Source organism: Trachurus trachurus (assembly GCF_905171665.1).
Source record: "Trachurus trachurus genome assembly, chromosome: 3".
Lineage (NCBI taxonomy): Eukaryota > Metazoa > Chordata > Actinopteri > Carangiformes > Carangidae > Trachurus > Trachurus trachurus.
Window position 1 is genome coordinate 34,800,462 of NC_139893.1, and position 26,095 is coordinate 34,826,556.

General features: G+C 41.4%; 1 protein-coding gene across 3 annotated transcripts in view; it reads left to right on the forward strand.

Annotated features, from left to right (window-relative positions):
- tspan4a (tetraspanin 4a) overlaps window positions 1-26,095 on the forward strand; it is a gene marked incomplete at its 5' end in the record, with an annotated part of 148,468 nt that overhangs the window by 18,871 nt on the left and 103,502 nt on the right. For 2 of the 3 annotated variants that reach the window (XM_084001678.1, XM_084001679.1), the window contains one exon: window positions 16,424-16,503. In XM_084001678.1, the coding sequence (XP_083857804.1) occupies window positions 16,441-16,503 (63 nt within the window). Of the gene's footprint in view, window positions 1-16,182; window positions 16,504-26,095 lie in introns of those variants that run through there. The other variant, XM_084001677.1, reaches the window with a different exon arrangement.

A 26,095-nucleotide genomic window follows, 5' to 3' on the forward strand; every position in this document is an offset into this window, starting at 1 on the left:
ATACACATTTAGTTTAATCCCAAAATAACCAAACCACTAAATTGCCTGTGATTTAATTACACGTGACGTAAGTGAAGGAAATGGAGGGGAATGTACCATATGTGATGCTGGGAGGTAAGAAGCAGGGCAGTGAGGCTTGTTGTGTCTGTCTGCCGCTCCGATACTATCTACTCTGTTACTGTCAGTTGCTCAATGTTTCACTGTGGATCTGTTTCCCTTAGTTTAACTTGAAACCAACCTTGTCCTATCCCCAAACACAGAGGGAGGCGATAAGGCAAACCCAGCAGTAATGGTAGGGAAACATTATCTGGAGTGTGAACGGGACGGGTACGAGATTGGCAGGAGAGGTACTCCTGGGTGCACTCTAATTTTGCTGAGCAGCGACCAGGACACACACTTTAACTTCCTTTCACTGTGGGTAAATGTGATATTTTCATGGGGCTTTATGAGCCAGACTATTTCTTGGCAGGGACCAGTAACCTCCTGGAGTCACAAAGCAGAGACTTGTGTTTTTACCAGCTGCGATAGTGTGTGGCTTGTGTGTAGCCTATGTGACCCTAGTGGGAAATAATATACCTAATAGAAATACTGTACCACAGTCTTCACATGTCTGACAGTCCATTTACCAGATTTTGTCCCTGCAGTGGAGCTGCAACTGTGCACGATACAGTCATGAGACTTCTAAAGCTGTAATTATATAGTAATGTCCAAAGAATAGTGATGTGTCGTACGTAAATGGTCTCTTGTTTACACTGGTTCTCTGTGATGATTAAACGCGCTAGGTGTGGGTGGAGCCAGCTTAGGTTTCCCTTCAAGCTAAACTATCAGAGCTAAGCTACACTAACTAGTTGATGGCCGAACCTTTGCTCTTAAAGGGATAGTTAAAGATTTTAGCAAATTGGCCCATTGCCATAATCCCTATAGTTTTAGGAGTAGGTCTGTTACTTTTTATTGTCAGTGCAAGCTATTTTTAGAACAGTGGAGCAGAGCTGCAAGCTGTTCCAAGCTACACTAAGGAGGCTAATGGGATTTCTTGGTTTCCCTCATCAAACTCATCAAATACACAATCCAACAACTCCAAAACGCTCTGGTGGACAAGTTGTGACCTGCACATTCACCACGCTATGAGATAATAACAGAACGTTACGAGACAGAGTTGTTTTCGAGGCAAAAACAAGCGACAATAAAAGGTAACAAACCTACTCTATAGGGATTATGGCAATGGGCCAATTTGCCAAAATGTTGAACTATCCCTTTAATAAATGGATAGATGTGACAGTGGTGTAGACTCTACAATTCTCAACAAAAGTGTATTTCACAAAATGTAAATTTTAAAACCAGTGACAGTCAAGCAGCAAATTGTCAATCCTCTGCAAACTATATAAAACAAAGAAATAATATGTGCAGGGGACTCAAGGGAACATGGTACATCCAGGTGATTATTCGGCAGTAACCATAATGTAACTCCCTCACCAATTTACAACACTCTACATTAGCTCCAGTCCTGTCATTGTTTGTTTCAGTTAGATACTATTGTTTCTCATGTTATTTTGTTCCTGTTCCCCTCCACATATTACAATACTTCAGTTTATGTTTTTTTGATACAACTGCAGTTTGGTCACAGATTTTTTGACCCTGTTGGAAGCCCCTTTGTAAGTCAGCGTGTTGATTACCAGACCTTTTTTAAAGCTCATGAATGCTGCTAATTAGTGCCAAAATTGACATTTAGCAGAATTGTACTAGTGATTATGTTATTGTGAAAGTGAAGTAGAAGTCCTATTAAGTGTGTTTGTTTGCCTCCTGGAGGCTCTGTGACTCTCACAAATAATGCACAATGCTGATTTGTCCCCGAAAGACAAAGGAGAACTCCCCATGCTGCGAATTAAATGGATGAATATTTCAAGACTCTTTGCTCTTAATATTTAACCATTATGTTAAATTCAATCTGTGTTTGAGTTAGTTGAGTTAGTGTTTGTATAGTAATCACAAGATGACAGGCATTTAAATATTCATAAAAATGATGGTCATGGATATAATTAGATACTCTATTAAAGCTAGATCTATGCATTGCTTCTCATGTTGTCTTGTGTGAGATTACGGGGAGACATGCTCACTGATAACAACTTCAGACCTAATTAGTCCTTTTGTCTGTGGAGGCAGCCTGTGCTATAAAAATTGTATAAATAATTAAAGTTCAATTTCCTCAGTTCACCTTCACTGATGATAGGTAATTTGCCTTGAGGCTGTCTGAACCAGCCTCACAACAAATGTTAAAGATGCACATCCATCCTTTCTCACCCATTCCACCACTACTACGAAACACTCAACAATGAGGACACAAAAAGCACCATAAGTTCAGTTTAGTAAAGATCCTCTTACAGAATGAATAACATATTCATGTTTTTTTTTTATATATCATCATCATATATCAACATCATCAACCAAAAGCAACAACATGTTTTTCCTCAGCAACGGTAAATGGATTTTCTAGTCACTTGGACCACTCAAAGTGCTTTACACTGTTTTGTCACATTCACCCTTTCACACACCCATTCATACAGCTCTGTGCACAAACAGGCTTGGAGGCCAATCATTCACACACGTATTCGGTGATACATCGGAGAGCAAGTGTGGGTTGGACGACCTGCTCTACCTCCTGAGCCACAGCCGCCCTTCTGACATCCCCACAGCACCCGCACAAAGCAAACGAGTTCCTTTTGAACACAAAAATCAGGTCATAAACATGTAAATTCACAAATGCGCATTAGGGCTGCATAATTATTTGCATTCTAATTGTAATTGCAATATGGCCGGTTGCAATATCCAAATTGCTGCATTTTTTTCCCCTTCCCTATTTTAAATTTGGGTAAAACATGTCACAACATTGTGAGTACCAGAAGTGTTCTGTAGAGCTACAGTAATACCCTGGACAGATTATATTCTCAAAATGAAAAGGGACATGTTTTATTGGTACAAAATCCCAACTAAAATCACATCATCAATTGTATGTTTTCTTTTAGTGAAAATGAAAAGCAGAAACAACAATTCCAACTGAAATCATAATCCCAAGATCTGCCTATGTAACCACAATATGATGTTTTTTTGTTGATCGTGCAAATATATATATTTATTTATTTACAGTATACATTTTAGTTGATCTGCTGAGATTCCAGTGTCGTCAAGCTATGATGGGAATAACATCAGGTCAGAAAACGTATGAACTAATGGGAATGGAACTTGCAAATGGACACTGAAGTAAATGTCAGTCAACATGAGTCTGCATTACAAATGGAGTGTGTGTGCATTTGTGCGTGTGTTTGTAGGGACTTCAAAATGATCATTTGCACAAAGAGCTGTACGTTGTTGTCTATTAGCACACATAAGTCAAACTGAGGGAATAGTGCATTGTCGTTTGGGACAAATGCTAGCTGTGGACTCACACCTATGAGGAGCAGACAGTTGCTTGGCATTAAGTAAACTACAGTGACCGTGTCCATAGTTGTAAAGGATCATGCCTGGAAAACAATAGAGCTGTAGGGTGCAGTGGGATGAAATGTGCGGGGCTTTGAATACACTGTTAATGGATCAAAACAATTTTGTTCTACTAGCCTTTCTAGAGATTTCAACTGATTCAAGTGATTTGTCAGAGAGGATGGAGTTTAGCCAGTAGCCATGGAGATGACTCCGTTGACACCGGAGCTCAGTGGCTATTATGACTTCATCCATGAGACTTTAAACCTGCATTAACTTATTACACTTGGCCACCTTAAAAAACCGCATCAATATATCACCCTGTCTATAATAGTGGTGTAGTGTTTTTGGTTGGGGAGAATGGTGGGGCAAGATCGTCTGTTTTGGGTAGACACAAAGTCTGAAAATGACAGTTTTTCCAATACATAATGCACAATTGGAAAGTTAAACTTGGTGATAATCCCTCTGAGCACATACCTGCTGATGTCAGCCTGCTGCTGCTCAGTTTTCTATTTATTTATTTATTTGCACTGCACTGTCAGTTTTGGTGGCTATATGTTTGATCTGCTGAGTCAATCCTCATATTACTGCTTTGTCTTTAGCCCCTGCTGTTCTCTTGTTCTGTAATCCTCTCAGAAAGATGCTGAAGATCCAGAGAAACTGTTCTTAACTCTGTCTGAGTAACACATACAGTACTGTACAGAAGGCAAAGGCTCGTAGTAAGACATACTTCCTGAAAGACCACTGCAGAATAAATCAAATCTTTTTTTCCTCAAAAGTAATTTTGCCAAGCTTAAACAGCAGTTTGGTTTATAACAATATCTCATGGCAGGTCGAAGATTTTCACATCTGAGATGTAAAAGATAATCCACTGCGAACTTGGTCACAACAGATACTTTACTCTTTAATAGAAATACCAACTTCTTCCAGCTACGAGCAAACAATAACAGTGCTTGGCAAATAGCCAAGGGGCGGAAAGGAATCAGCTGCACTTGGCACCAAAGTTGAGCCATAGCTTTCTGTGACAGGGGCTGTTGCCATATGTATTGTTGTTTTCCCACTCTTTATATTGCAAGCCAGGGGCTGTCCTCATATATTGTCCTCTCAGGCAGAGCACTATGTTAACATAATTTTCAAACTGTTCTATCTAGCCACTGACCTTAAAGAGGTTATAATCTATATCAAATGACAGTGTGAAAACAATGTGACATAATGAGAGAAGACGCTTGTGTTGATGAGAATCATTAGAAAGCCATCAGCTGAATCTGCAGCTATACTCTTGGCATTGCAAAGCGTGTTTTGGCTCATCGTTTAGGAGACCGGTCCAAAATGAACCGTTTTGGTTTAATCTCACTCACGGTGGCCCTGAAAGCTCAATGCATTGTAAATTGATGAAGATATTCTTGGAATTTGTTTATGTTTTGTCTCTTTGTGTGTCTGAGGTTGCATTGAGATCAGTTCTCACCACTCTCGCTGCTCTAACATCATTGTTTGGCCACTGAAAAGGCTCCATAAACCCTCTGTACACAACCTTCTCAGCACTGAACAGCAGTAACACAAGGCAAAGAGGGAGAAAACAGAGTAAATACTGGACAATCATTTATCAAGTGGCCAGAAACATGACTCTAGAGGGATGATAATGCTACTCCAGAAAGTATTTGCCAACAGGTGCATTAGATCAATTTCAAAAGATCAGAGGGGGACAAATCAATGCTAGCTCCAGTCCCCCAAAACCCTGCATGGAAAAGCAGTCAATGGATGGATGGATGGATGGATGGATGGATGGATGGATGGATGGATGGATGGATGGATGGACCAATGGATGGATGGACCAATGGATGGATGAGTCAATGCTGAGCTCATATTTTCATTTATGCTGCCCCCAAGTGGTCAGAATTGGTACATATAAATGATAAAATAATGATGATTTAAAGATGAGCCAGTAAGATTTGTGTTATTATTTTTTAAGCAATAATCCTGAATTATAGTGATTTCTAAGAAACTCAGAACAACAAAAAAGATGCTTAAGCGCGTGAGGAATACTGGTTTCATCTGATAAACCCTCCTTTCACATCAAACAATCATTTGTGCCATTGTCAAAATAAACAGTTTGATTAGAGCAGCTCTCAGCTTTTTATCTCAAGTTTGGATTGTTTGGTGGTGAACTATTATTTCTGAGGTCAAGAGTTTTGCTTAAGAAAAGTATATAGACCATCACCAGCCTTATCCTTTGAACAGTGCATGACCTTTGCTGCCCTAACACGATGTGATGGCTGGCAGGTCTGTGGGTGGGCCGGGGCGGATGAGCCGAGGGGAGTTTCTAAGCTTCAGGACCAGAAACAATGGTTTGATATTTATTCAGCTCAATACTCAAAATTCTATACATTTATCTTCATTCTTCTTACTAAGAATACAGGTAGGTGTAGAGCCATTATTTGACGACGCCTACATCCATACTCTTTGCATACATCATTTCTGGCTCCAAGCATGGCATGCTGCGTAATAATTACACGTTAAACAGATGCCTATAAACAATAGGTGGCTCACAGGCTTTTCATGGTTACTTAATTGTTTTGAGTCCCCTCGTAAAATCCTTTTGTTGAATTAATACATTAATTAAACATTACAGTTAACAAGAGTAATTAATGCTGAATCCAAATGCACAAAGGTATTAAGTCACCACATTTAACTAAGGGTGACCAATGTGTGATGCATTCATTTTTCACTCTCAGGCTTTGTGGATTCAAATTATTCATTAATGGCAGTTAATGTGTGTGTTAATTTTTAAAATGAATTTTTAATTAGCAATGTTAGCCATATGGGAACAATGTGACAGGATGTTTTTTGTAAGCCTCACAGCTCTCCCCTCAGTGTTACCCTCTGATCAATATCAGTGCGATCTGACCTAAACACCGGTGTGACTCCTGGGAGAGAAATGTCAGTCTGTCAGTTAATTGGTCCAATATTAAATATCGTGACGATTAATGGATGAGCTGTCCCTGACTCTGCTGCAGACATTTGTGCTTCCTGGCGGTGGTGGAAGTTTTCAGCTCATGTTGGGTCTGATAGATCCAGCACACCTAATGATGCCTAGCTGCTTATTAAGTGCCCTGTAAAACCTTAGCACTTTTACATATTTACCTCAAATTTGGGGGCGATAAAATCTGAAATATGCGTGTGCAATGTCATATATTTTTCAAGGAGATGAATAAATTAGGTTATTTATCTCTATATATTTAAGGAGGCTACAAGTGCCTTCTCCAGTTCAGGAGTTTCTTTGATGTTTACAGGAGGAGTTAGTGAGCATTAAATAGGGCTATGTAACATCAGGCAGAAATGGACCCAAAACAGCTACTGCAGAAATGTGTTGATTAAAAGTAGCAGTATAAAAAAGACATCTAAACATACTGTACCTCATCACAAGTAAATATTTTGCACTCAAAATTTTACTCATGCAAAATGTGCTTAAATTACCAATAGTAAAAGCAGGCTATACTCTGTTATACTGAGTGTTGCATTTTCATATGGGTGGAGGTTTTTGATAAAGTGAGAGTGAGACTTAAATGTTGACATAAAACATTGCAATTGATTATGAAGCTTATTTTTCAGACTTTTTCTACACATATATTATTCAAATCTAATCTAAAAAACAACTAGTAACAATAACTGTTACATAAATGTGATGTATAATGTGAAATGTGGCGGAGAACATAGTCAGAGACTGTAAATAAAGTCACCCATGTGACTGCTCAGCTGCTGCTGGCGCCTCCATAAGTTGTCATGAGGAAATTAGCTGTAAAGACCAAATCAGTTTTTTTTTAACCAGCATGTTTATTTCTGCTGTACAGTTGGATAATTTACCATTAGAGTCTATGGGGATTGACTTGTTTTTGGAGCCAGCCTCATGTGGCCACTTTGCAGTTTTGTCACTTCTATTTTGGTTTGATTTCCAACCCTGCAGTTTGTGGCTTGGTGGAAGCTGAAGAAACTTATTAAAGACAAACCTAACACATGTAAATGTCCCATAGGCTGTTTTCCAAGCATGTTGCCTCTGATGGTCCACAGTAGATTGATCTTTGGTAATCTTTAAATTCTTCAATACTTCACCTATTGACAAGAGTAAATCATCATCACGTGACAATTTTCTACTATATCACCAATAAGCACATCTTCTCTTCAATATTTAACCCCTGTAATTGTAGCACATGGTCCATAACCACAGACTATAAATAACCATGGCATGACTGGATTCTCATTCTGTTGAATAGGATTAAGATTCTTTTACCCCCCTCAGTAACTTAAAGTGTTCTTATCTGATGTTTTTTTTATGACCCCAGCTATTTTTTCCTGCTAATTATTTCTGTGGCGTGGTCGTCTGATATTCATACGCTGTTGTCTGATTATAAATGTCTTGTTTTCAAAAGGAGAACTTTATCTCAATTGGATTTTCTGATCAAAGAGAGTTGACAGCATTAGTATAATACAAATACAGGCTAAGTGCATGTCCTTCTCCTGCATCCGTGCTATTGTTATGCCAACAGCACTCAGCACTCTGTCTCTTTGCTTTAATTTCAATCTACTACAGTACATCCATAGACAAATTCATTTTTCTGTTCTGTGTGCATCAGAATTATAACAAAATGTGTGTGTTATCTAATATTTAAATAACCACTATTATACAAGAAGAATTATTACGAAAACATGTGTTACATCATCCCACTTTTTGTAGACTAACAAATGATATAATATGCTGTTATAATAGTTTTTATGCTGCATTACCACAAATATTATTAGGCTACATTCTTCATCTCTTATTTTCATCTTGCATTGTTTTGTGTTTTTACACACTGTGCAGCGCTGCTTCCACTTTCTAACACAACATGTTGTTGCATCTATTTCTGTTTTATCGTCCATAAAGCTCTATTTTATCAGCAAAGCGAATCTCGAGTCCCTCGTGAGTTGGCTCAATCGGGTAAATCGTGCTTATTTCCCTCCAGAGCCGTTGTTATTAGGCTTTATGGCTCCGATTCCTCAACGATCTTTGGCGTCATGCCGTTGTGAAAATGTGCCGTTAGTCAGCTTCATCTGCTTCACACACAACTGTGATTTTTGAAAAGCGATGTCCTGACGGCACCTGAGCCCGGCAAATTCTGTTCACAATGTGATATTCTGGTCCACACATTATTCATGGACCAGATAATGTCAGGAGCTGTTACTGTATGTGGACTTAAAGCAGATATCAGTGGAATGTTTTTGTTAATATAAGTCCTAAATAGTCCTATTTTCCGTCAGCAATCACTTACATGAAGTATTTCAGCCTAAACACGAGTCTCTCCGTCACTCTGCTCTGCTGTAACCCGAGGAGAAAATTTTCCTTGTGGGATACAAGTGTTATCCAATGAGGAGAGAGAACGGCATGAAGGGCTGTGTGTGCAGCCAAGGGATGCGCGTGAATGTGGTGACGTAGCACGACAAGGGCGGGGGCTGCTAACTCATGGTGCGTTCAAAGAAACTCGTACTTTGTGTTTTTCCTTCCTGTGAAGTCATACCAGTTCGATCTGGTACGAGTTCACGGGTCGGAAGTTACGAGTGGCCGTTATAGGGAACTTTCACAGACAACAGGACGGTAAAAACACGAGCTACGGGTTACCTGGAACGCTACCAAGTCGTAGTTGTGACTTGAAGCTGTAACTTACGGTTTCAAAAGCCTGCCTTGAACGCAGCATTAGCCGAAACGGCCGTGCCGTTGATATCTGCTTTAAGTTGTTTGGAAGGAGTTTTAATGTTCCTTAAGGGTATTTACTCTGCGGAGACTGAAGATGCTTTATTCGTTTTGAAGGAAGGATTCAAACCACAGCGCTGATTGCATTGATATTCAAGATAACGATATAATTTTTTTTGTCAAAAATATCTGATGTAGCACATCACATCTTGTATCTCAAGATGTCAAACAAGAATCTTTGGAAAAGTTGAGTCACAGACTATTTATCTCAAGATAACATGATAATTGAAATGAAGCTAAAATTAAAAATAATTATAAGCAGCAAAATCTGATCTCACCCTCTGTAGCTCACTAAATGTCATAAAAACTCACATAATGGATGCTTTGTTGAATCATGGAGCTATAATGCTGATTCATAACCGCCGAATGATGTCTAGGGAGGAAATGAGTTGCATTAAAAGAGACATGTCTTTCACCTAAAACAGAATCCAAAGTTGAAAGTGTGAACTAAGAAGGGTTTTGTGAGGCTGCACAAGCAAAGATTCAACCAGATAAATAGCGTTAAATAACTTGGCAGTCATTTGGAGGGCCATTCTCATTTCGCATGCTCATAATGCTTTTCAATGTGCGCCGCAGTTATCCTTGTTGCCTGTTTTGTCATTTAGCAGAGATATTCATAGGAGACTCATATTCCAGCTTTAAACAAGGGAAACCAAGCCAGCCTGCTATCCTTTTATGGCTGCGCAGAGACCAAGAGCGGCACAGCGCACTTTGTGAATCAATCTGGGCGCATCAGTCCATTTACATCCCTGTTTCATATCACGGCGATTCATAAAGTGCTTTAATATGTGCATCTACCTATAATTCTTCTGTCTTAACAGAGATTAATTTCATCATGTTGTGTATCGTTTCCTTTCTGCAGCCAAAACCCTTCTTTTTTTCTCCATCCGTGTATTTGTACATGCTGAGGACATCAAAGCCGACGATACCCCCAGGGTGCCACTGACTTTGTGTGTGTGTGTGTGTGTGTGTTGTAAGAATATATTTTAGAATCTAGGCTCCAAGTTGTGTTGTGTGGCCGTGGTTGTGTTAGGTTAGGGGGATAAGATGAATGACTAGGTGTAAGGTATTTTGTTTGGTGGTGTCACAGCATGTTAATGGTAATCTTCTTACGATTATGATGTGTTTAGTGATGCATTATTCATCCAAGTCTGTATATGTTACAGAAGTGACAGCAGATTGTTCCAATTACTGGCCTAATTGACACATAAGTAAGAACCACATGCTGTATATAGAATAATATTCCCTCTGTATGGAGGTGCATTAGTATGGATCATATATAAACACCCTCAGTGTGGTGGACCTAAGGGAGAGAACAGCACTGAGCTGCTCCTTGTCTAATCTTCACTGGTAAAACATCAGCTGCAGACACAATAGATCAGCTGTATAATGTGTCACAGGGTGGTTGCATTGACAAACAGCCTTATGTATTTTCATATTAATGGTGTTGGACAAGATGCAAACAATTTATATTGGGTTTTTTTTAAGGTTGCCTGAGGAGGAAAAGTTGGTGTATTGATAAAAGCAAAATGCAACATACAGTAGTGCAATGGAAATGGACCCAGTGAATAAATCATTATGTACATGAAGCGTTTCGCCTACGTACATGTCGCCATAGAAAGAGAATAAACCACTAATAGCAGCCGATGAAATGACGTGTGTGGAGCGATGTGGGAACTCGAACACATGAAACAAAAAGATCATAAAAAAAAAACACACACGCTGAACAGACAAATGAAGCGTTGTGCTGCAGCAGAGATTCCCCTGCCTGTAAGTCATAGTAAGATCATGTTTGTTTGGTACAAGCCTCAACAAAAATCACATCATCGTCCTTCATATATATTTTTTCAATTAAAATGAAAAGCAAGAACGTCACTAACAAGGAAAATCACGACTTAATCATGATAGGAGTATCTGCCAAACACAATCACATCTTTTTTTTTCTTTTTGCATCATTCAGCTCAATTTTTCATGATGTTTTTTTTTACACAAATGTTCACAGTTTGAGCATTGAGATGGTCTTTTAATGAAACTATCCTGTTCTGCCCTCTTTCTTCCACAATTTACCGGCACCCAGCTGGAAAATTAGTGCCACAGGCTATTTACCACAACGATCCCACCCCTAATGTTAGCGTAATGGTGGTTGATAGAAATCCTAATTATTGTGCAATTTCTGTTGCTGATCATGTCAAACTGACTGAAGTGTGAGTAACATGTGAATGGAAACGACTCTTATCTCTGGTGGTCAGAACAATATCCTACAGAACAAACGGCAAAATAGACCAATGAAATGCAGTATGCTCGCTAGACATGGGTATTTGTCCACTACTAATTAAAATCAATGCTATCACTACCTATAGCTTAGCAAAGATCCATTTGTTCCATGAACCCATTTTCAAAAGATCACTTAAGAATTAAGCATTTATATGAAATAAACTCAAAGTTCTTGAGTCCTTATACTACCCATGAAACACGACCAGAGAAAGGTAGAGAGGTATAGAGACGAGTTTGTGTGAAAACATTGAAAGTCTGTGTGCAAATGTATGATCTGTAAATATAAAAACACCTTCCACAGAATGAGTCAGTCATTTGTCAATACCTTGCAAATATGAAGCATATAATAGTAAATGGCTCTAACTATGAGAAATGAAAATGACGCTGTTAGCGGTCCACTTTCGTTCAGACTGTTGGACAATTTGTCTCAAAATTGTGTGCGTGTGGCGTAGAATTAAGATCCACTAATGCTTTTTTTTGCTTCCCAAATAGAAAATTGATCCGAAAATGCCTTTTTGAAAGCTGTAACTGTGAGGGAGATTCTCACAAAGGCTTTTCATTTATTTGTAAATGAATTGAATATTCACTGTCATTTTGATTCATGTTTTTTGTTTGTGTGGTTTTGTGGATCTGCCTCATATTTGCACGATATTTTTGGCTTTTCAAGTTCATTTTCTGTATTTATGAAAGGTGTTTCATGTTTACAGATTAGGCATTTATGCACAGATTAGAGGCAGGGTTGGAGCATTTTTTACTGTACTATTGCTTGAAATCCTCTTCACCTCAATTGCGACAGGGGAACATAGGACCCTTTTTGGGGAAAATGGGGAACATAGGACCCTTTTTCAAAAACGCTCCAGTGTAATCCCAATGTGAGCGACAAGGCTTTCTGCAAGAGGCTACTGTTGCGTGTAGTGGGGCTCCACCTTAATGTGAACCCAATGCTGAACAAGCGTTGGGCGTTCCTGTGCTCTGGAGGCGTGGCTTCAAAGTGAAGTCTGAGGAAAGGGGCTTGGACTTTTGAATTGTGTATTTTCAAAATGTGTCCTGCTTGAACAGTTTCTCCAGAATCTCCTACCCTAACTTTAACAAATAATATGGAGGAAATTCTACCTCCACAGAAAAGGTTGCAGGTCCCGTCACATTTCCACTGTTTTTGCTAACCCTCCTCATGGCCATGTGCATTTGTTTACAACAAAGCTGGCGAGAAAGCAAACAATAAGCTTTACATAACGTTAGATCATATACCATGTTACAATGTGTATATTTGTGTAGTCTTATCTGTCATAAAATAAAAATAGATTACAGGTTACGAGTGTGTTTGTGTTGTGGTGTGCAGAGATGAGAGGTGGGACACTGGGCGGCAGCAATCTTGCAAATTTGGTTTTCAGGGACGCTAGGAGGAAGGCAGAGAGCCTGTCATTATTCACAATTACTCCAAAGCTGTTTAAAAAAGGTAAAAATGTAGCATAGTTAAGATAAAAAATCCTGCATAGTTCCTCTTTAAGAGCTGAAAGGTGTATGGGTCAATTTTCTAAATAAATGTGGAGACCCAGCACTGACCCCTCCTATGCTACTCATCACTGTAGACATATTCATTAGCAGTCTCAGTTAAAGTAACAAACCACCTCCTCTCACCCACAAACTGACAAATTCACTTTTTTTTCTCTCTTTTTACAACACAGACTCTGATTTGTTTGTATAAATATATATATATATATATATTGGAGGCATACAAGGGATGATGCTAGAAATCAGTGGCATGTGTCCAAAAATGGTAAAGACTCATCTTTTTGGCACTGCATCACATAAAGCCTGTTTTGTACAAACTATTTTAAAACTACAACCTCCAGGTGAATGTTTTCACCAACATCAAAGAGCAAAGGAGACATCAATAGGAAGTTAAGATACTTATTTATCCAGTGGAGCAGCAGCTCGCGCAGACGTGATGTCGGGACATGAGCACTATATTTTAAAAAGCCTGCGCATTACTTTGATGTTGGCACACGTCACGTAATGTTTCAGGAGACAGCGCAGAGTGTTGTGAATGTTCCTTTCAACAACGTCAACCATTAAAGTCAGAGTCCCTCTCCTGGGCCGCCGTCTCTGTGGTCAAACAGCAAACACACGCAGGCAGGGCCGTTACTATAAATTCTGGGCCCCCTGAAGGAATACTAAAGTGGGCCCCCCTTCCCCTGTATTTTCCACTTTTTTTTCTTAGACAACATATCAACTTATCATGTTTTATTAATTAGTTTTAATGCTAATGCAGCATTACTATGAGTATTAGTCAGGGTCTTATGCAGAATAATTCAGTCATACAAAGATTAGACTACTGGGGTTTTTTGTGGGCCCCACTGGGCGCTGGGCCCCTGGAATTATCATCACCTATCTCCCCTATACAACGGCCCTGCACGCAGACAGAAATCCATTAAATACTTGATACAGCCCTGAACAAAGTCACTACCTTCGCAGGTTTTGAAGTGTCCCTGTGGACTCATAAAGCCACTGACCCAGATGGCAGTTAGGTTGTGGAGTGCACGCAATTAATTTGTGTGAATACCAGGGGCAGTGCGCGCCTGCCTCCGTTGTCTTTTACTGTAGATGTTTGTAGTGAGGGAAATACAGTATGGGCCGAGTGCAGCTACATGGATACTGTATGACCGAAGTCCAGGTCCAGAGGGAGAGAGTGAGGCGGAGAGGAACGCGACTGAAGCCAAGTGTGCAGAGAGCAGCCTGGGCTGTGCGCAACAACAACCTCTGCATGTGGAATGAGTTCCAGGCAGGAGGCAGAGAGGAGAGGAGGAGGAAGCACTAGCGCAAGTGCAGCGCTGGTATGTTAACAACGCACCAGGTTTTTTTTTTGTGTGTGTGTGTGTGTGTGTGTGTGCATCTACGTTGTATGTGTGTGTGTTATCTGGTAGATGGTGGGGCATGATTGGCGTGTGCACGAGGGAGGATGGGGCTGCGAGACCCTGATTGGCTGGGCTTCCTCTAAGGGTGTGGCTAGAATATGAATGACTGCTCCAGCATTTCGCGCTGCCAGGTTTAGGGGACAGTTACCAAGGAGGGATGGGGTGTTTGAGATTGTGCGTGCGGAGGGGAGAGCATCGGAGCTGCTGAAAGAAGGGAGCAAAGAGAAAAAAAAGGGAGGAGGTGGGGGAGACACAGAGAGAAAGAGAACAGGAGCTTGTGAAGAGAAGAGAAGGAGGGAGGGAGCTTCAGGCAGCGAGGCAGGACTAACGCTCAAACACTGCGGTCTTTCTTTTTTTGCTTCTCTGAGGAAGCTGTCTTTCTTTTTCCAACCTGCCCTGTCTCTCCTTCCTTGCTCCGTTCCTCTCTTTTCTCCTTCTTGCTTTCTGCTTTTGGCCATGACCCCAGTGGACACCTTGATCTTCTTCCCCACCTAGAGAAGAAGGAGGAGAAGCCGCGCTGTAGCGGAGGAGGGAGTTTTACGAGAAGAGGGGGACACACCGCACACTTTGCCTCTCGCTGATGAGAGTCTGGAAATTAATTAAACGCCGTCAGCACAGAGGAGGGAGCGCAGAGAGAGAGAGTGAGAAGAAGAGAGAGTTGAAGAGGGTGAATTGCTAGATTGTGTGAAGAATAGGCTGCGTGGGGAGAGGTGGAGCAACCCCCCCTCCCCCAGACACTTTTAAGAGACAAATCGGACAAGTTAGGGCAGAGGGTGAAATAAGCAAGGAGGAAATTGTGCAGGGCAGGAATTCAACAGGGAGCCAAAGAACGGTCCGCTCACACACATTATTCATCCTTTCATGCTTGTTTTCCATCCTCCTCTCACGCTCATAACACCATCCTTCCATCCTGTCTTCTTTTTTGCTCTTTCTCATATTTTTTTTTTTTTTGCATGTCAGCAAAAGTACATGCTGCTGCCACAACCACATGCTGCCGAGCACTCAGACACGACTTGAGCGTATAGCATTTCATTCCCCAGCGGATGTGTGATCCCTTATTGAGTGAAATAAACTGATTGGCCGAGGCAGGGAGGGGAGGGGGGGGGTGCTATTACCTCCCGGTGGAGAGCACCTGCACGGGCATCTCTCATGAGACCAGGTAGGACGTTTCTGGATCAATTTTTTTTTTTTTTTTTTTTGGCCAAACCCAGAGCAGCTGGAGAGGTCGAGCCGGAGAAACCTCCAGCCGTTTACCTGATTGAACCGTTGCGAGATGAAACTGCAAACCATCTTATCTGGAAAGAGCATGACACCTGTGCTTGAGGGATTACAGGGAGGGAGACAGGGTTGTGTGGATGTGTATGTGTGTGTTGGGATTATGTCCTAAATACACAGAATTACACAGGCGTTGCAGCAGGATTATGCAAACTCTCCCTCTGAATATAGTGGCACTATAGGATTATACAGAGGGACGAGTCAAGTGAATGACAGTACATTATCTTCTGCAGATTAACTCCGATCAAAGTGTGATCACACTTAGGTTATAATTAAATCAGCAGCCCTCCGGAGGGTTCGTATCGTAGGATATTTTGTGCTGAAACTGAGGACAGGTAGAAACATCAGCGAGATCTCCTCTCAGACCTCGGTGGAATAACTTGTGTCCCTCCACTGTTGGACTTTGTTCAGACCTGAAGCACAAAGACTCTTTAAAAAAAAAAAGACTCACTTATAGCCTCCATAATGAGACGCTCCAGCACAGATGAGACTCCGTACCGGCGCAGTCCATCTTTGGACAGTAAACCCGACACGCCACCGTTCACGTCTGGGTTCCACCGCTTCAGTGGAGAGTTTGAGTACAAGCGGCCACCGTTCGCGTTTGGCTTCCACACGACAAAGGGGCCGCAAACTTCCAAGGGCCGCTACGCCCAGGGGAAGAAGTATGTGGTGTTTTACCTGGACCTCTCCTTCATATTCCTCCTAGAACTGCGGCGCTGCAGGATGGCCGAGGGTTGCATGATGGCCCTGCGATATGGGATGGTCTTCTTCAACCTGCTCTTCTGGGTGAGTCCCCTTATCATCTCTTGAGTGTGTGTGCTCCAGTTTGGAGAAATGTTTGTCCTGCTGAGAGGTGGTGGTGATTTCTTTTCTTTCTTTTTCTTTCTTTTTTTATGTTTCTCTGCTTTGCATATTTTTCTTATTCTGTTTTTTGTGTCTGTGCAATCCAGAGATGTGATGTGAGAGGAGTGAGGAGAGGGGAGTGTGAAAGAGACAGATCATGCATTTAGATCATGTGCAACAAAGCCCACTGTGTGGGTGAGTCAAGCTTTCTCTGCTCCCTATACAGTACTTTGAGTGTGGGTGTGCGCTGCATTGTTTGCTGAGTTAAGCTTTGGCATATTTAGAGCTTGCATTGTGTGTGTACACTAGTTAATCAGAGTGTTACAACCGTGCCGTAATTTCTTCACCTACCTCTGCTTCTCCACGCAACGCAGCTCCTCGCAGCAAATCAAGGCATCAGCTGTCAATCTGCTCTATCTGGCCGATCATATCGGTTTGCCGTGGGGATGCTGGAGCGTCGGTGTCTGCCTGCCTCCGTCAGATAGCCCCCACAACGGATCGCTTTCATTTACAGCGTGAAGCCTGTCAGGTTTTTCCCTCAGCAGTGCTTCTGCTGCGTATAGCTCAGGGAAGTGGATCTCGTGCCACACACTCTTTCCCTTCTTTGTGAAATCTGTTGCCAGGTGTCAGCGTTGGAGGGATGCTGGCCTCTGTGGTTACCTTTCTGGGATTACTTTGATTTGTCATGCGTCTGTTCTTATTGGTAATGGAACGAGACGAGGCCTATAGGACGGCGAAATGCAATCTAGTTTGCGAAAATGCAATTTCCCCCCAGGAATGAGTGACCTCTTCACCTCCCCATCTTCTGTCAGCTATAAACTGCCGTCAAAGGCGGGTTGGGAGGGGTACACGCTTGTTATTAGCGCAATGTGTGAGTGTGTGTGCGTGCTTGTGTGCCTCGCCGGTGGGGATAAATAATGACCGCTTGACCGCGACGAGCCGCAGCCCCCCCCCTCTCCCCCTCTGAGAAGCCAATCACGTTATGATCCTCCAGGTAAGAACAGAGGAGCTCTTCCAATAAAAAGCTTGTCTTTGAGAATAATGCATCTGAGTCATAGTCGGAGCCGATGGATAATGTCAGACCTCAATGTCGCCACCATTCCAACAGCAATTTACAAGCTGTAACATGTCAACTGGTTCACACAGACCCCCAGCTTCTGCAGTCTCATTGAAAAGGGCTTTTTAAGGGAGGGGGGTGACACACACACACAGGCTTTAAATGTGACCTCAATATTCTGCAGACAATGGATTCGATGGGATGGCGGCTACGGCGGACCCCACAGTCAACACAGATTGCATGGACATCGACCAGTTCAAAGTATATATTTGATTTCAACTTTTACTTTCACTTAAGGAGTTTGCGTGGTGTATGGAAAACAGGAGCACAGAGGCGGTTTTCATCAGCACATGCTTGTAAAAGGTTATTTTTACCGCTGAGATTCCCAACTTCACCTGCTCAACCATTAATAAGCTCTTTCAAAGTTTCTGAGGCGGGAATCTCCTCTGAAATAAACTTTTAATTAGTCCAGAAAGTTAGAGTACGCTGCAGTTGTGACTTTTGAGAGAGTTGGGGAATAGGAATGGTTCTGATCTTGTAGAGAAAACTTCTGATTTCTCAAAATGAGAGGAAAGACAAATTGCTGGTGTGGATTCTTCTATCGACGCAGTCATTTCACTGAAATGGCGACACTAATGCTATACCGCTGCATCAAGCCACTGTGGCGCGAATGTCCTTCGATTCCCACATCAAGAAAATAACACATTTCCATTCTGAAAACATCACAGGATTTGATGGAACGCCGGTGGCCTACTGAGAGCAATGCGCGACTGATTCTGTAATGGACCCAGATCACTGTTCTCTGTGATCTATTGATTCTAAATTAAAGTTGCAGAGCTATAACTTTGACATTTATTTATCCCATTTATTCCGCCCCACAATAATTTCAGTGTGCCGCAGCCAACAACATTGCAGCCAGGACAAAATGAGGACACACTGCCTGAAAAAGCACTTTTTTTTTTTTTTTTTACAAGAGGCAACGATTTAGCAAAACACCCGTCTGGATCGGGGCTGTCGTACGACATGTGAGGGAAGCCTTCAATTCACACAGCTCTGTGTCAGATGAAAGAGGAACTTCTTAGAAACATATGACAGTGATGTTAAGAACTGGTTTCTGACAAACTAGAGTTAAACTCAGTTGGTTAAGACGTGTAAAATCTTATTTTAATATGATTGGTCAATCAGTTAAACTGACAGGAAATCAAACGCCAATGATTTTTTTAAATAATTGCTCAAATCTGATCTCTTATCTTCATAAATATCTCTGGGTTTTGTTGCCTTGGGCTGTGGGAATTTGTGATTACTGTTTTCTTCTCCACTATTTTCAACATTTATTAGCGTAAATAATTAATTCACATGCAAAGACTGCCAGATTTATAAAGCCCTGCACACACATGCTTCTGCCTGATAAATCTCAGTCACTGCGGATGTGTGCGCATACAGTACAGTAAGCCTCATTTCCACTCCCACAGTTTGCCGTTAATGGATGTAGAAATGCCCTTAAGAAGTCGTTTGCATACTGATACCTGCGCCCGCCCCTCCGCTCTCTAAACCTGTCAGCGCCAGGAGTTACACCGAGAGACGAGCGCACGGGTGAGATTGTCCAGCAGCACCAGAGCAGCCGTCTTTCTGCAACAACCATTAAGCAGGTCTACGGATATTTATAGCCCCCATGCCACTAATTCATCACATGTACCTGTAAAGCATCATCACAGGGGGATCTCAGACATCATTATTAAACGTCAAAGGGGAGGTCGATGATTAATTGATGGAGCTCTTATTGAAACAGACTTCACAAAGTCACAGCTCAGGGTGAAAGAGGAAATATCAACATGGGCTCGGATTCAGATGAACAGAATGTTATCAATTCATGACTCTTTAGTAATTTAAAACTAAGGCTATTGGCTGACTCATTGAACGCAGTGCAGAATGCAAACACCACAGCACAATCAATGGAACAACCTACTGTAAATAAGCTGTATTCTGAGGTTGCATCTCCCACTTGAAGTTTTAATCCCCTCCTTATCATATCACCTGCAGCTATCTCTCCAAAACTGTCTCAAGTATGCATGAGGCACACTTTAAAAAAAAACAGCAGCTGATGTGTGGGTAATGGTGTGTGCACCATTTCTGTGCCTACAAATCTTTCATACATGTGGCCCCAGGACTGTGATGAGGACTGTGGTGGGAATGGATACTTTTTGGATGCAGGACTGAAAATAATGGTAATAATAATGAAGAAAGGTTCACCGTGGATTGGTTAAGTGTCTTTCCAGGGGGAGCAACAACAAGAACAACAAAAAAAAACAACAACAACAGATGAACTGGACCGTTATAGTAGCCCAGTGACAGCCGCCATGACTCTAAAGAGAAACTCAGGCAGGAGAATCAGTGGATGAAGACGGCACAGCAGTGTGCGGGCTGTTCGGCTGACAGATGATCTCTGTAAATTGCAGAGGAAAAATAAAAATACCATAGCAACAAGTGCTTATTGCAAAAGATTAAAAGATAAATAAATAAAGTAATCTCACCGGCTACCGTGTTCAAATACTTGCTAAACACTCTCGGAGAGCGGGATGAACGACACAAATAATGAAGAGGAGAATCAGTGTGTCTGCCAAGCACAGTGGATGTACAGGGATCTGTCATGTTGGAAATAAGTATTGACAGCTACAGCAGAAAGTGACAAACTGCACACACACACACACACACAGAGAGAGAGAAGGAAGTGTTATTGTGTTATTATACGTCTCTTTTTATAAACCATCACACATCATCTTAACACTGCTGCACACTGTGCTAGATGACAGTATGAAACATGAAAGACAGAGACAGACTATAAATACCTTTCTGCAGATATACAGTAAAAGAAGTTAAAGGAACACCTGAACTTATTGTCTAAACATAAAATATGTGTTTGATCCATTTTAAGAATACATATTTTCATGTTGACTTTACTATCTTTTGATGTTACTGTTATTATTCTCAGTAGGCTATATTCTGAGCACGTGTTGCAGATCTGTTCAGCCTGAGGGACGGCTCCTCTGTAGCCACAAGGTTTTTGTGAGTTGTCCTTATCTGAAGCGAAGGTCTAAGGACAGACGTCTGCTGCACAGACTCAAATGCATTTTGAGGTAAAGCTTTTCTGTAGTATTTGTCCATCAGGTCCTCCAACCTAAACAACCAAGGAGTTTGTGTTTATCCTCTCATCCAACCAGTATCAATGTTTCCTGAAATACTACTGCACCTACAGCACCACAATTAACCTTGACTGTCATGGTAACTACAATAACAGTCATGGCTTCATTAGTTTGGACACTAAAAATACTTTGTTGTCAGTAAAAGTAAAAGTTGGTTATGGTTCATTAATATGTTTCACATGGGAATCAAACACAACACTCCTACATCAAAGTCCATCCACCCAAACCGGCAGCAACCACTGGACTTCTGCTGCTCCTTGAAGCTCAGTACATCCTGTCATAATTACTATGACCACTAGATGCTAGATGCCTTAAAGCAAAATGCAACTGTTGTAATCAGATGCTGAAGACACAGCCTATAGGCTCGTTTTGTACAGTCATGTTTGTGGTCATCTTCAAATAGCAGCAGTTATAAGGGGTCACAGTGACACCCTATAGGGTCAGAGCAGTTATGGGATAGTTCACCCAAAATTCCAATTTCACTCATTATCTACTCACCCTCATGTCGACTAAGAGCTGTGAGAATTTTCAGAGTCCTCCGTGCCTTCTCTGAGTTACGGGGGGGTCCGCGCAGCAGTATTTGTTCATATAATGGTTGTGAATGGATACCAACTTTTCTTCGTCGAAAAAGACACACCAAAAAACATCCAAATACCTCCATACTGCTCGTCTGTAATGTCCCTCTTGTATTGAAGCCCCAACATGAGAAATTGTTCTGAAAAAAATTAAATAAGTCTATATTTTAAGCTTGTTTGTAGCGGAAGCTCCCAGTGTCTCAGTTCACTGCTGTTCCTGTGTCAGTGCAAATCTCGCATGATTTGCACTGACCGGCGGGACAATTTCTCATGTCGGGGCTTCAATACAAGAGGGACATTACAGACGAGCAGTATGGAGGACTCTGAAAATTCTCACAGCTCTTAGTCGACATGAGGGTGAGTAGATAATGAGTGAAATTTGAATTTTGGGTGAACTATCCCTTTAAAAATATCAAGGCCTTTTAGCTTCTAAAACCAGTCCTTCAGCTTACTCTACAACAACAAATCCTGACATTTACATTTTCGAGCTTCATGTATCTTTGCCACACCAGAACTTTGCCACTCATTCAATGGGTGTTTCCTCAAACTAAAAAGAAAAAAAAGAAAAATGAATGAAATGAAAACGATGTGTTGTTTCATAGTGTTACAGTGTTATACCTTCCTCTACAGGTGGGAAAGTGACAAAACTAGAAAGTTGTTTAACTGTGCAGCAACAAAAAAAAGATCTTTCACAAGTGCAGGTGTTTTATTCAATAAAAGAAAAAACTTCACAGTTTGCTGTTCAGTGAGTTTGGAGCAGACGACTCTATTTTTTTTCGTATTGGAGGCAGAAGGCTTCTTTATATGTTTTACTAAAAATCTGCCTCCTGCCATGTGAGAAGGTTTTGTTGCTTGTGCTTCTTGTTGGCTACTTGTTTTGTTTCCTTTCTGACTCAGCGACTCCATCAATTAATCATTTGCTCACTGTTGCATATAAAGCATCAAATCCCCCTCGGAGTGGAGGCTCCGCTGCACAACAAAATACCGTTTGGAAAATATATAGAAACGGCTGATTACATGTGTTTTCTCTTATTATTTGTAGATTTTATGCATTCATTCATCTAAAAATATATATTTCTCTATGCAGTGAAACAAATGACAGGTTTCTTGGTGGGGTTGATAATAGGAATTTGTAAACCCATAAAAAAGTGGATGAATATGTTTTGACACACAGACACCAGAAGTGTGAGTATTTCTAGGGACAAACTGTCTGCTCACGGCGGAGCCACTGTCTAATTTACTCTCAAGGCAACTGCAAGAGGCCACGGGGTCAAAATGTGACGGGGGACTGAGAATGATCGTTATGATTGAGGTCAGGAGCTGCTGGTCTGCAGCGACACTCGGCTTCAGTCCTGCTTTCCACGCGACTCTGATGCACTGCAACTTTTACCGTAGGCTGACAATGGGTGACTTAAAGTGAAGCGTTAAAACAGCTTTACTAAGAAGCCTGACTAAACCTGTGCCAAGCCTTACAAAGCCTCACCTGGCTCTTCATGTTATCTTTTATTTACGGTGACAATTGTTTCTGAATCCCTTTCAAACTGCTTTGAGGCTCCTTTGTCTCTATTTCTGATTTAAGTGATTTTTACACAAACCTCACTTTAAAGGAGACATATAATGCCCCATTTCCACAAATTAAAATAGTTCCCGGGTGTCTTAAAGACATATCTGTGACATGCTTTGGTCAAAAGCTCTTTTCATCTGCTCAAAACAGCCTTGTTCAGAACGGCTAGTTTCAGTGTCTGTCCCTTTAAATGCAAATGAACCACTGCTTGCCCCGCCCCATCCCTTCTACCGGTCCCAGGTAGAGGTGGTATTAATAGGTGGTATTAATTCGAAACCTAGTTACATCACTGGAAGACAACTGAGGGAACAGCTCATAAAAGCACATGGATTTCAACCTAGGGAGCCTGAAAATGACAGATTTTTTTTGTCAATTCTCACATTTTCACCCAAATATATGTTAAAGAGCCTTTCAAAAAGTGATATTTCCATAATGTGTCCCCTTTAAAGGTACATTGTGTAAAAAAATTACTCCCATCTAGTGTTGCGTTTGTATATCGCAAGCAACTCAGTCGTATTTTTCATGCTGCATTCACGTGAAATTGGGCAGACAGCAGACGGGCGACAGCCGCTGCACGTAACGGCATAAACAAGCCTCTATGTAAACGAGGCAAAACAATACACGTGACAACATGTTGTCATGGCGATGTCGTATTGTTTACCTGACCCATGTTTTACTGGCTTTCTCTCGACTTCTGTGACTAAAATGACATCTGGTTTGTCACCGACAGCCGTCTGCCCGACTGCAGGTGAATGCAGCATCAGTGTAACGCTCCATTCCTCCTCACTGCGTTACCGCGGTGACTTTTCACAGACGCCACCTCCACCTGAGCCGACAGCTCCGGTGTCTCCGCTGAGTTTCCGTGGTTTCCTACCGTCACGGTGCCACTGAACGTAAAAACATGGCGACACGACATGGCAGCAGCACAGAGCTTACCCGCTCCATGGAGATATGAATGATATGAACGGCTAATTCAGAGCTGAAAGGAACACTTCACTTTGTTGATGGGGGTGATTACTGATTAATGAAAAACATACTTTTGAACGAAATAATCAATTTTCGTGAATAGATAACAGAAAAAGTTACACAATGTCCCTTAAAGGAGCAGATTGGTTTAAACCCAGTTGGACTCTGATTGTCCCCGAGCACTCCAGTCAAGTTCCCTGCTGCAGCCACTTATTAAACAGAGTCATCTTACGGCGCTGACAGCTCAGACAATGCTTCTGCTAAAAGACAGGGGAGAGAAAATTGGAGGAAAACACAAATGAAGTGTTAATTATGCACTGGATTCACACTAAGGAAGAGAAAAAGCAACAATTACACTGCTGTGTGTTTGTGCTAGAAATAAACAGATCTTTACTTTTTATTTTTAAACACTCGAAATAACACCCAGGAAACTAATAAACAAAAATATCTTCTTTTTCAAAGGTTAAGCTGTAGAAAAACTTGATATGAGCTATTATTGTAGTTTAATAGTAGCAGATGCAAAGAAATGTATACCAGCTACCACTCTTTTAGTGGAATGCACAGTGTCTCTGAAAGCATAGAACAAATAAATCATAAATATATTTTGAGAAAAATGAACCATGGGACCTTTAATGCTAAATATAAAACAGTGAGAATGCACTCGTGTTGTTCCTCCTACATTAGAAATTGACAGATTGTTTGGAAAAGTTTGTTGCAAAGGTTCCCACAACCATGTTGCACTTTTACAGTTTACTATGTTTTCGCCCTCTGTCCAGTTCATCTCAAACCAGCTCCACTGGGGTTTCAGTCTGGAGCCTGTGCTGCTCCTCCAGCCGGTGAAGCCACAGTCTGGTTCTCTTCTTCAGCTTTGGCTCATTATCTTGCTGTAGGATGAACCTTTCACCAAACAATCTGTCCTCCTTTGTTACTTGTTTTTTTCCTCACCACTCTGATAGGACTATTTCCCACACTAGATGAGTTGCAAGTCTTCAACAAAAGCGGCACAAACGTTACCTAAACCTGTTGTTTTGTCGTATCCTCTTTGTCAATTGAAGGTTGAACCTCACCTGCCTGTGTAGATGGTCTCATCCACTACTGTTGTTTACACTGATGAGTCCTTGTAGCTGCAACATGTTTGCTCTTTGCCCCACATTAAATTGAGAAGACTATTTATCCGTGAGTGCCAGCAATCTGTTCTGTTTAAATAGCGAAAAGCAATTAATCGCTGCCCATGTTGGAGTTGCACAGGTTTTGTCTTTTTTCACCTGTTTTTCTACTTTTTCTACAGTTCAGCATTCCCCCGCGTGTCATTTCTGCTCATTGAACTGCTGTGATTTCAATAACCACTAGAAAAAATGGTCTTTTTCTGACTCCTGACCAGCAGTGTATTGTTATTCAAGATAGTATAATAAACATCCTTACAGTCTCTGCAACTTCCTCCCCATTCATTCTCTAAAGTCAATAAGAGGTGCATCAGTTCGCAGGTTGTCATGGAAAGCAGTTTCTTTCAAAGCGCTGAAAAGGAATCACAAGGTCTGCGTTTGTTTGTGCATAAGTGTGTGTGTGTGTGTGTGTGTGTGTGTGCGTTAGTTTATGTCACACACAAAGTCAACAGCAGCTAATAGAACTCACATATATTGAAATTCAATGACTCTTGACTTAATTTAGATGATGGTCGCTGGCTCTGGTGTTAAGAGTATGAAATAAGCTCTAACCTTGTCCGTTAAGACCTGTGTTTGTGAGAGCAGCCTGGGTATCGCTTGCTGCCAGACAAAGTGTCACAAATATATATATAATCATATGCAAAAGAGGAGCGACTGATATCTGTGCTCCAGGAAAAATGCTGATTATCCCCTAAATGTAGCAGCAATGACTCCGCCATAAATTTGCAACAGTGGGCAACTGAAAAATATAATCGACTTCAGCGGAAACCACCGCAGAGCTGGAGAAAAAGCGCCCCACAGTTACAAAATACCCAAAATAAGACTCTCATTTACAGCCACTTTTTAATTAATCTTGTTAGCACAAACGTGTCTTTTCCACACCGCGGGAGGGTGGAGGAGGGGGAGGAGGCTCATGCAGCAGCGGGATGAGTCTGGGACAGAGGAAAGATGGGAAGGCAGCAGCAGGCAGACGGAAGAGACTGAAGACATGTCCTCTGAAGTTGTGTTTA